The sequence below is a fragment of the Perognathus longimembris genome, chromosome 21 (genome assembly GCF_023159225.1).
Source record: "Perognathus longimembris pacificus isolate PPM17 chromosome 21, ASM2315922v1, whole genome shotgun sequence".
In the NCBI taxonomy this organism is placed as follows: Eukaryota; Metazoa; Chordata; class Mammalia; order Rodentia; family Heteromyidae; genus Perognathus; species Perognathus longimembris.
Window position 1 is genome coordinate 45,311,889 of NC_063181.1, and position 12,218 is coordinate 45,324,106.

At 41.0% G+C, this 12,218-nt stretch overlaps 1 protein-coding gene across 6 annotated transcripts in view; it reads right to left on the reverse strand.

The window, feature by feature from the left end:
- Window positions 1–12,218, reverse strand: part of Mtus1 (microtubule associated scaffold protein 1) — a 157,649-nt gene that overhangs the window by 82,910 nt on the left and 62,521 nt on the right. For all 6 annotated transcript variants that reach the window (XM_048330560.1, XM_048330559.1, XM_048330564.1 and 3 more), the window contains one exon: window positions 10,528–10,723. In XM_048330560.1, the coding sequence (XP_048186517.1) occupies window positions 10,528–10,723 (196 nt within the window). The remainder of the gene's footprint in view (window positions 1–10,527; window positions 10,724–12,218) is intronic.

Here is a 12,218-nt window from a genome sequence, read left to right on the forward strand (position 1 = left end):
ATCAACTAACTATATGTTACTGAATTCCATATTCCTACATTCCTATGCATTCTTGGCGTCCTACTCCATTAATTTGTTATAAATCTATCATTAATCTCAACTGAGTTCCTATATCGCTCCTTTCCCCTTCCAACATTAATATCTCCATCAGTCTTTCTCATCAAAAAACACCATCCATTGGTCACACGGAATGTGGCTCCTCTCTGGTCTTTGCTCTCACTCATTAACCAATGTAAGCAAATCCTGCTTGTTTTACCTTTGTACCTGCCTAGAGTCTTCCTGTAGTCTAAGATGGTAGGAGAAACCATCATCTCTGGCTGTGATTGGAGCAATATCCCTCTGTCACATCTCGTGATTTCTTTTCTTTTTTTTTTTTTTCCCAGTCCTGGGCCTTGGACTCAGGGCCTGAGCACTGCCCCTGGCTTCTCTTTGCTCAAGGATAGCACTCTGCCACTTGAGCCACAGTGCTATTTCTGGCCATTTTCTGTATATGTGGTGCTGGGGAATTGAACCCAGGGCCTCATGTATACTAGTCAGGCACTCTTGCCACTAGGCCATATCCCCACCCTCCTCTGTCACATCTCAAGCTCACATTCTACCTATTCTCAACACAGGTATCAGAGTGACCCTGTCAATATTGCAGTCAGGGGCTTAGCAGTAGAGTTCTTGCCTTGCATGCATGAAACACTGGGTTTGGTTCCTCAGCACTACATATAAACAACAAACAAAAAAGCCGGAAATAGCACTGTGGCTCAAGTGGTAGAGTGTTATCCTTGAGCAAAGAGAAGCCAGGGACAGTGCTCAGGCCTTGACTCCAAGCCCCAGGACTGGCAAAAAAAAAAAAAAAAAAAAAATGAAGTCATTCAAGTACAAAGCTGAATTCCTTGCCGATCTCATCTCCTTGTTCCAGTTTTCCTACTTCCTCCTGGCTCTGAAGGCTACTTCTCAAACTATACTTCCAGGTCTTTACTCGTGCTGTTTGCTCCAGCAAGGCCAGCTCCCTGCCCTGGCCACTCAATTTTATCTCCTAACCAAATGTTTCATGCATTCTTCTCTGTTTACCAGGATCTTTTCTCTTTTTAGAAGCTACCACTGGATTTATTCATATATCGCTGTCTCCCTCATCATGATGAAACTTTTGAGGGGCTCTTGTATGTCTCTATTCACTGCAATACCCTAGCACTAGTACAATTGAATCTACTTGTATTCAATAAATATTTCAGAGCCAAGCATAAACAAATTAAAATAAGATAACCTGTTACTTTGGAAAGGGTGCTACAAATACCAAGATACTGGCAAGAGATCTGGAAAACACCCTTACATACGCAGAGTAGAAGCACAGACTTGCATGCTGTTTTTAAAGGGCAACTTGGCAATGTGTACCAGGAGTCTTAACAATACCCACACCCTCTGAGTCCATCTACAGGAATGTATCCAGGAACTTATCAGACTTGTTCTTTGTACCTACATTCAAAGTTCTTCTGTGTAGAGTTGTTTAATATAATGGGGAAATAAAACTGGAAATCATCTTAATTTAAAACTATCCAAACAAACAAATCACAGCTGCTATGTTTGGATGACTTATTGAAAACTCAGTCCCCAGTATAAGAATGCTCAGAGGTAGGACCCAATAAGAAACAGTTAGGTCATAGGAGCCCTGCCCTTAGGAATAAATGAATGCTATTGTCAGGAATGGGTATGTTACTGAGTGACTGGACTTGTGAAAGTGAATTCTACACCTTCTTGCCTTTTTGTTCTTTCCAGTTCTTGAGTTCTTCTGCCTTGTGCCATGGACATTGCTAACACCATGCTCTTGGAACTTTCTAACCTCCAGTTTGTGAGGCAAATCAATTTCTATTACTTATAAATTTCCCAGTCTGCGTTTTTTTTTAAATCAAAACAGAAACAGACTATGATCAGACTCGGATGATAAACTATTATAGTCATTTAAAACCATGTTACTAAAAAAAAAAAAAAAGAATTTGATGAGTGCGTTAGTACCTTCCTGGAATTCCAGCACTCAGGAAACTGAGGTAGGAAAATCATAGGAGTTTAAAGGCTGACTGATCTACATATTCATATATCTTTATATAGTGAGACTTCATCTCAACAAAACAAAAATTCACTAAATAGGCATAATACCTGTCAAAAAGCAGAAGAAAATGCAACTAACTAGTTGCCTATTGACGTTTCTACATATGTAAACAAATGTGTATAATATATTAAAAAGCAAAAGTTTTAAATTCTGATGTTAAGAAACTGTTAAGTGAGTGAATTACTTTGCAGGAAAGAATTTCAATTTGCATACTACATTCACATATAGTAAGTATAATCTCAATATTCCACATTCTTGCATTTGCCACAATATGTTACCAGAAGGATTTAAGAAACTGTATTCTATAACCATCTCCACTTGCTTAGTTTCTTTTTTTTTTGGGGGGGGGGGGGGGCGGGGTTAAGTTTTTCCTGTAAAATGCAGTTCTGTGAATGAATATTTTAATCTACTCAGTTTTTTGTTTTTTTGTTTTTTTTTTTTGCCTGGGCTTTGGACTCAGGGCGTGACCACTGTCCCTGGCTTCTTTTTGCTCAAGGCTAGCACTCTGCCACTTGAGTCACAGCGCCACTTCTGGCCATTTTCTGTATATGTGGTGCTGGGGAATCGAACCCAGGGCTTCAAGTATACGAGACAAGCGCTCTTGCCACTAGGCCATATCCCCAGCCCACTTGCTTAGTTTCTAAGGGTAACTTTACATTACAAACTCACAGCCACACAGGTGAGTCAAAATAGAAACACAGGGAATCTTAAGACAGCAGTAGTTTGACAGAAAACAAGAACATCCTACAAAGCAAGGTTCTCATGGTGACTTTGAATAACAGAAGCACAGTGTCTCGGGCCTTGCTGTCAGTACCTGCCTGTTAGTACACTCATAAGACACCTGCTGCTTCAAGTGAAGACTAAATAACCTTCTTAGTCACAAACCAGACCACTTACATCCCACAAGTAAGTGTATGTTTAAAATTCAGGGTATAGTAAAATACAAAAGACTTGGAAGGTGCTTGTGGCATCCTTTCCCCAGCTACTATACAAAGAAGATACATGGGGCTTTCATACCGTTCTCAGTGATTCTTTTATCTCTGGCAGTTCTGAGAACTCCTGGTAAGAGTAAAGAAAGGGGATAAAGGATAGCTCAGTGGTCGCACATGTGCTTAGTATGCAGTAGGCCCTGGGTTCCATCTCTGTGCACCAAAGAAACAGGAAGGTTTATGGTCAGCTTCATGGCTCGCTAGAAGCCAAGACTCAACGGCAAAGCTCCTTTGAGCGTGGAGGTCACTCAGACCTCAAAACTGAGCATCATTTTCAATTTATTTCCTCTTGTAAGATCAGAAAAAAAAAAGTATAAGCCAGTGAATTTTGTGTACACTCTCTGGAAAGAAAGAAAACACGTGTCATCAAAATCAGTTTGAAAATACAAAAGAGAAAAACACCGAGCCCACCATCTGCTGCTGTAATTCTTAATCTTCTACTTTTAATCTCCAATTCATTTCACCTCCATACTTCTGCCTTCCCTTATTTTCTTCAAAGACATGCTTGCCTGTGTCCTGGAGCCATTCTAGTCGTTCTATTGCTACCTAGCCCCCACATTTCCCTCCACTCCCCAGGTTGCTTTTACCTTTATCAGCCCTTTCCTCCCCAGACATTCTGAACCTCCATACATCTTACATGTGCACATGACACTTTGAGATAAATCCTGCTTTTAGCATCTTCCTTTAGTATCTGTCATTCTTCTGAAAAGTTCTCCTTGCTTCTCTATTTCCTGTTTCACACTTGAGACTATAAACCACCCAACAGAGTTCAATAAGGTTGACTTTTTCCAAAATATGCTAAACTCCTGCTCTACTCAAAGCTTGTAGGACTCTGAAGCATGCTGCCCTGGCTTCACGGTAGTTTCCCATGTGGTTTCACAACTCTTATATGGACCCTCAGCAATGCCAGCAACCTTATCTGCTGCTCGACTCATGCGGGAACCTCCCAAGACCAGCCTCATGCCTGCATTCTTTATTTTTTCCCAAGGCCAAGGCAGGGTTGTTACTTTACAGCACATCCACGGAGCTTCCTGTTAAGTCTCCGATCAAATCAAGCTAAGTGACATTTTAACACCTGTGGCATGACAGATCAAATGTGGGGAGCAGAGAAAAATGTAAAAATTGCTGAGATCTGGACTCTGTTCTACAGATCTCACAATTTGGCAGAGGATAGACGTGTAAAAGGATATCCACCGGAGCTGGGAATATGGCCTAGTGGCAAGAGTGCTTGCCTCCTACACATGAAGCTCTCAGTTTGATTCCCCAGCACCACATATATAGAAAACGGCCAGAAGGGGTGCTGTGGCTCAGGTGGCAGAGTGCTAGCCTTGAGCAAAAAGCAGCCAGGGACAGTGCTCAGGCCCTGAGTCCAAGGCCCAGGACTGGCCAAAAAAAAAAAAAAAAAAAGGATATCCACCATACAGCACAGCACAACACATGCAAATTATCACAGAAACCAGTGCAGCTCTGCTGAGATGTGAGTAAAGAATTTGCATTGTGAGGATCTGCTCAGACTCCTCTCCACCTGGCTCCTCCAACTACTGAGCTAATTAGAAGAGTATCTGTTTAATCACATGTATTCTCAGACTAGTAGCCTGCCCAACAGGTAGCAGGTATTGCAAACATTTCTTGACTGGATACATAAGAGTAAATGGCATAACTAAGCATACTTCATAGAACCACTTCTAAGTGAGAATTACATGAACTACCTAGAAAGATCAAGGAGTCACAGTGATTATGTCGGTGATGCCAGTGGCCTCACGGGTGCCAAATCTCCTTCTCCAATCCCTTTCTCCGGCTCCGGTCTCACACAGGCTCAGGTATCTCATGGTTCCAGCACACACTGTTCCTGTGTGCCTGTAGGACCATAAGATACCTGGGACCATGAGATCTGTCTGCAAAGTCCTTGAATCCCCATCAAGCATTTCCCTCCTTGTGTTTGGTTTCTCAATGAGGTCTTTCTAGACCATGCTATTTAAAACCTAAATCCCTTTACTGCTTTTTCTACTCAGCACTAATCACCACGTATGTACTAAATATTTTGTTTGCTTAGCTTATTTTCTCACTTCCTTTATGAGAACTCAAGATTCCCCCAACAGGAATTTGTTTCTGTCGTAGACTTCATCTCCAGCACTAAGAAGAGATCCTCACACCACCACAGCCCTCCCTGGCTGGCTTTCAGCTTACGTGACCTTTAATGAATAATGCAGCCAGATCCATTAGTGAAGAAGTGAGCACCACCCAGCCAACATAAGCACAGACGCTGGTATTCTTCTAAAGAGAAATTCTGAGACACTGAAACATGTGTCTTCATCACATACCAAATAGAAACTCTTAGAAGCACATTGAAGACACCTTTCAGGATAATTTATTGGATAACAACTTCTGACTTTTAATTAATACATGAAAATGTGAAAAATCTTTCATCTTTGCTCATTATTACTCATGTACTCTTATACAAAAAGGTTCAAAGGTATAAAGGTAATTTGGGGGTGGGGGGGAAGGACTTTAAATTCCTTTGAACACTAAATAATTGAAAAAGAGTAACGTTTGCATAAACTGCATAAACTGAAAATAGTCACATCATTACAAGTTTAAGATATACTGCTGCCTGGAAGTAACTTTATTAATCCACAATAAGTTGAATTAAAACAAGAGCTTATCCTTTGGAAATGTGATTTCTGTAAGTCTAGAAGAAACTCAAACATCTCTTTCCTGGGGCCTTTCTTCAGCTCAGGGCCTTTTCCACACTTATTCATCCCTTTGTGGCTTTGTGGGTATGGCATGAGAGCACAAGAGCCACCCTCCCCAGGGAGGAAGAAGGACTACCAGGAAGGAGGGCGTACATCTGCTTCTGAAAGCCTACCTTGCTGGGGCAGCCCAGACAGGACAACTGAATGGCTGCACTGAGAACACAGGCATTTAGCATCTAAGAACGGGCCTTGCCTCTGAAAGAGAGTGAGTGACAAGTCTCTGAAGAACGCCAGAATTAAATCATTGTGGGACCCACCCCTCACTGACAGACATGCTCACCAACAGAGCAATAATTTATGTAATGGAAAACCATTACATCGTGTAAACTGACAGAGCTTTAAGCCAAGGGCCTGGAAAGTGCCACCATTTCTAAAACATTCAGTGGAGACCAAGAATTTTTAAACTGTTCAAAATTACAAATCTTATAGTACTTCTGTTGTAGACTTAATAGTGTGAGAGCTAAGAGCTTAGACTCCAGAGTCTGGTCTGCCCCCTTTTGCCACTCATAACTTCAGACAACCCATATAACTTCTCTGGGACAGGTCTCTCATCTATAATATGGCAATAAGCTTCAGAAAATTTGTGAGGAGTACATGAATTCAGACATGTAGTGATTAAGGCAGTGCTTGGAAGTTGGCATACATCTTATAGTATAAGCTGTTATCATTGGCATTATAGTGATTAGGAGTTAATTCCCATTATATCTCATCTTGAGTAGATTCACACCCACACACCCTCTCTCTCTCTCTCTCTCTCTCTCTCTCTCTCTCTCTCTCTCTCTCTCTCTCTCTCTCTCTCTCTCTCTCTCTCAAAAAAGCAAAAGTGTTGTGGATTTGGCTTGTTATAATCTCTTATAACCTGCTTTTGTATTGATTTCTATATTGTGACAAGTAAAATGAAAGAGTGCTATTCGATTTAATTTTAGCTTTCATTTTAAGGCTTAAAATGGCTATCTCAACTTTGGGTCTGTTATTGTAGTTCATTTTCTGAAAGGATTTATTGAAAGCTCTACAACAGCTAAGAATTCCTCTGCTTACCTTTCAGCAGAGTAACTTTGTATGAGAACGGTAGATATCCATTTGCTTTCAATTTTTGAATACACAAACACTTCATTGTACAGTAAATGGCAAACAGCTCTCAGGGATGTGAAGGGACATTGTTTTCACCCCTTGAGTTTGCTGTTCTACTTTTAACTCTGTAGCGATTACATTTCCTATCCAAACACCTCTCAACTTATTGTGAACATCCAATCAAGCTCTAGTTGCTATTCATTTTTTAAACATAATACAGCATAACCAAGTTAGTCTCCTGTCTTAGCTCAGGCTGCCAGAACAAATACCACAAACTGAGTGGTTTAAATCACAGAAATTTATTTTCTCATAACTCTGGCAGCTGAGAATTCCAAGACCAAGTTCCCAATTGATTTTGGTTCCTAAGAGAGCATTCTTCCTGGCCTCAAGATAGCCACTAGTTTGCTGTGCCTCATCCATTGGTAGAGAGTAAGCTCTGAGGTCTTGTCTTCTTCTTTAAGGGCGCCAGTCCTATCTGATTAAAGTGCCACCTTGATGACTTCATTTAACCTTTGTCACTTTCTCACAGGCTCCAAGTAGAGTCACATCAGAAGTTAGGGCTTCCACATATTAATTCAGTTCATAGAAAAGAAGCCTTTTAACTCTTCACATATAAAACTCAACTTCAAATCTATCATGCTCCTGCTTACATTAAATTTTCTTCCATGCATATGTAGAAAAGCATCAGGTAAAACTTTTGAATGGAAAATTCAAAGGCAAAATTACCAAACTCATTGACACAACAATAAAAGCTCAATAACTTTCTCTGTCTTATGAAGATTAAACAGGTCTACTTTTCTTTTGTTAAATACAATATTATGTAGACATGGCAAAAGGACCTAAACTGCTCCACAGTTTGATCAATTCCATGAAAGCATTATAGCTTTTAAAATATACCCTGAAACAAGGTGCCAGTGGCACACACCTGGAATCCTAGCTACTCAGGAAGCTGAGATCTGATCATGTTCAAAGCCAGCCAGGCCAGGAAAGACCATGGGATTCTCATCTCCAATGATCTACTACAAAGGCTGTAAGTGGCACTGTGGCTCACGTGGTAAAGCATTAGCCGTGAAGGAAAGAAGATCAAGGACAGTGCCCAAGCCCTGAGTTCAAGCCCAGGACTGGCATAAAAAGAAAAAACCTGAATATCAAGCTAATTAATAACGTGGCTATTACTCATAAAATTAAGAGAGCTCCAAGTTGCACCTGGAAGATTACAAAAGGTAAGAGGGATTTGATCCCCAGAGCCTTTCACTGGATAGATGTGAAGGCTGATGCCAGAAAGGGAAATGACTTGCACAGGCAGTGCTGGTACCAGAGTGATACTAAAACACAGACAGGCCAGGGTACCACAGCCCAAAGGTCATCGGTACTCCTAAGATCAAAGTAGGAAGGAGTCTCTCCCTTGGCAAACAGCAAAAGCCCTATCAAGCAACAACAGTGAAGACCATGGCTTTGACCTTACTTAGGCTCTGACTCCCAGCTACAGCTGCATCCAAAACAGGAATCGCTGCTTCTCCCACCATGCCTTTCAGCTTCTCTTCTGTTTTTCGCTCAAATGATGAACACTTCAAGATGATGAGTTCCTCTTTCCCCTCAGCCTCTAGAGATGGTAAGGATGCTACAAATCCTTCTTCTACGCACATCTCTTCCTGGATCCACTCCTCTAAACCACATGAACCTAGTCATAAATCTAAACAGAAAAATTTTCTTTTCTTTTTCTCATGCCCATACTGGGGCTTGAGTTCAGGGCCTAGGCACTGTCCCTTAGCTTTTTTACTCAAGGGTGGCACTATAACCCTTGAGCCACATCTCTACTTCCAGCTTCTTGCTGGTTAATTAGAAATAAAAGTCTGTGGGATTTTTCTGCCCTGGCTGGCTTCAAATCTTCATCCTCAGAGCTCAGCCTCCTGAGCAGTTTAAGAATATAGGCATGAGACACCACATGCCTGGCCTAAACAAACAACTCAATACACTTCTGCACATTAGATTCTCTTACTAGCACCATCATGTATTGAAAAACAAAACTTATGAATTCCAAATTGTAGTGAGATAAAGAGATCCACTAGGATTGATTTGGTTTTGATTCTATAAAACATTCTTACATGTACAGACACATATCTTTAGAGGTAGATCTTTTAAGACCAATCAAAAGTAGTCATTACTTTTATTACAAGGGAACATCTAAATATATCTACCATGCTTTTGATTTGCTCAAGGATGCACCTGAAAAAAAAAAAAAAGGGATGCGGTGGGGGCAGGGAAATGAGGGAGGAGGTAACAAACAGTAGAAGAAATGCATCCAAAGCCTAACATATGAAACTGTATCCTCTCTGTACATCACTTTGACAATAAATAAGGAAAAAAAGGGATGTTTTCTGCAGTCTAGACTTGGTCAAGTGGCATGGACAGCAAGATTTTCATGTTTGCTTTTTTCGGTCAGTCAAGGGGCTTGAATTAAGGTCCTGGGCATTCTCCCTGAGCTCTTTTGCTCAAGGCTAGTGCTCTACCGCCTTGAGCTATTGCTCCACTTCCAGTTTTCTGGTGGTTAGTTGGAGATAAAAGTTTCATGGACTTTCTTCCCCAGGCTGGCTTTGAACAGTGATCCTCAGACCTCAGCCTCCTGAGCAGCTAGGATCACAGGCATGAGTCACCAGCACCTGGCTAGTTTTTTTTTTTTTTTTCACCTTAAGTCTCTATGAAATCGGGCAGACTTTCTCATTTCCTGCTCTGATTCATAGCACACAAAAACTCCGTACATCTGCCAAACATAGTAAGACCCTTAGCTACACAAATTTCATCCAGACTAACATGATTTTGAAACTACTTCTAAAACAGAAGCCAACATAAATAAAAGTTCCTATTAGAAAAAAGTTACCCTCACATCCCTGTAAATGTACGCATTTTGGTAAAATTCAAAGCACTGTTGAACATTTAATCATTTTCAAACGTAAAAGAAATGTACTCACTGCCTTATGTATGAAGCTGTAACCCCTCTGTACATAACCTTGACAATAAAGAAATGAAAATAAAGTCTAATAAAACAATTGATGTTTATGCCAGGCATTAGTGGCTCGGAGCTCACACCTGTAATCCTAGCTACTCAGGAGGCTGAGAACTGAGAATTGTGGTTCAGAGCCAACCCAACCCGGGCATGAAAGTCCACAAGACTCTTCAGTTAACCACCAGAAAACCAGAAGTGGAGTTCCAGCTCAGAGTGGTAGAACACTAGCCTTCAGCAAAAAAGCCCAGGGACAGTGCCCAAGCCCTGAGTTCCATCCCATGACTGACCAAAAATAACTTATGGCTGAATTTTTAAAGAAATTATGTACAACCAGCTACCCAACTGTACGTCATGCCTGCATCTATCTGAATAGTTTGTAAGTGGCTTATGAACATGAATTTCTCCCACAGTAGGTTTTGTACTGCTCAAAGATAAAGGGCTGTGTTGTCTCTTTTTCCTACCTCTGAGTGAGATGCTGTCACAAAAGGGGCAACACTATTTAGTAAAAGAATGTGTCAAGTATTATAACCACACCATCTTGCTCTGACAAGCCTAATTTTGCACTCACATGGCTCATAAACTGCCTGAAGCAGAGTCAAATTATTTTATTCTTACCAGAGCTGGACACCCGCCTGATCCTCTGGGGAGATAAGGCTCGATCAGAACTGAGGTTTTTGCTGTCGTTCTTCCACCTCAAACAGGAAACAGTAGGCCCCACTTTTGTTTTCGTGCCCAGTATTTTCCTCAAACTGCAGGCGTCGGGCTTGGACAGATTCCTACCTGATGTGGTGGTGGTTTGGGGAGCAGAATCCTATGGAAAAGAATAGTCAGAATCTCAGTCTAGATTACACCTTCTACAGACCATTTCCTTGAAATGTGAGCTAAGTGAGAGAAAGTTTGCCTTCATGGCTATGCAAGGTAAGTGTTTTAAGTAACATTTTTACTATGTAACTTTTACTAAGCTCATTTTACTAAGCAACTAAAACTTCACAACTATGTCTTCCACTCATCATCATCTGCTTTTGGACCCATCATGGGAATTATTCTCCAGATCACGAATGCCAACAAACTGAATTCAAACCAATATCGTAGTGTTCAGTCCATAGTGGAAAGGAGGGCAGAGCTCTGGTATCTTTGATTTTCCCTCACAGATCTCTGATTTTCCTTTCACTAAGTTCTACTCTCATAGATTATTTTTCTGTGCCAGTACTGTGCTTGAACTTGGTCTTGTGCTCTTTCTTGGCTTTTTCACCCAAGGCTGGCATTCTACCACTGGAGCCACATTTATACTTCCATCCTTTTGCTGGTTAATTGCAGACAGCAGTCTTTCTAATTTGTCTGTCCCGGCTGGCTTTGAACCTAGTTCCTCAGGTCTCAGCCTCCTGAGTAGCTAGGATTATAAGCATGAACCATCAGTACCCAGCTTCTTCTGTTCTTTTAAGTACCAATCTTCACTGGGGCCTAAACCTGGTCTTCTTCTCTTCCTTACTATAAACTCTCCCTAACTGATCTCATCTCTATTTCATCCACAATCTACACAACTGGTGCTGCATATAAAATCTGTCTGCCTAAGGTGGCTCTTGCCTGAGATAGCCTTGAATTTAACTTTTGTCTGCAGCTCCCCAGCAAGATAATTCAGGTGCTTCTACTTATAAGGAAGACAGCCATCCAGTTACTGTTTGTGTTTACTAACAGAGCCCTTACACTGTCCAATATCTAAATCATTTCAAATCTAAACATATCAACTCAAAATATTCCTATGAGATTGGCTTTTTATTATACCCCAGTTTACATAAGAACAACATGAAAATTAAACTTACTTTTACTCATCCCATATTCACAACATACCCACGCACTCATCTCAACATAAAAGCTACTTTGGGCTGCTTCCTTTCTTATTTCTAAGACCCCTCTTTCCCATCTGCCTTAGTTCACATCTAGCAGTTTTTCTCAGTAGGATTAACTGAAATCTTGCCCTCAGGAGCTTCCTGCACTTACCAGCTTCCAATTCATCTTCCACTGCCCTGCCAAACTAACTAAAATTCACATCGTATGGGATGGCTTTTCTCTGCTGTCTGCTCTTTTAAAGGTACATCAGATCCTCTGGGATATAGCAGCCCTTGCTATTGTCTTTGAAGATTATTTCTTACAGTTCATAACTCTGAATCTCTAGCTCTTATCTTCTTATCTGCAGTCCCCAAATCAGAGTCTTCTCTTATTTCTTCATCTTTATATATAGCAACCCTTCCCCACTTACACTACAGTCCTATAGGTGACTGCGTCATTTTCCTCACTGCCCTTCCTCC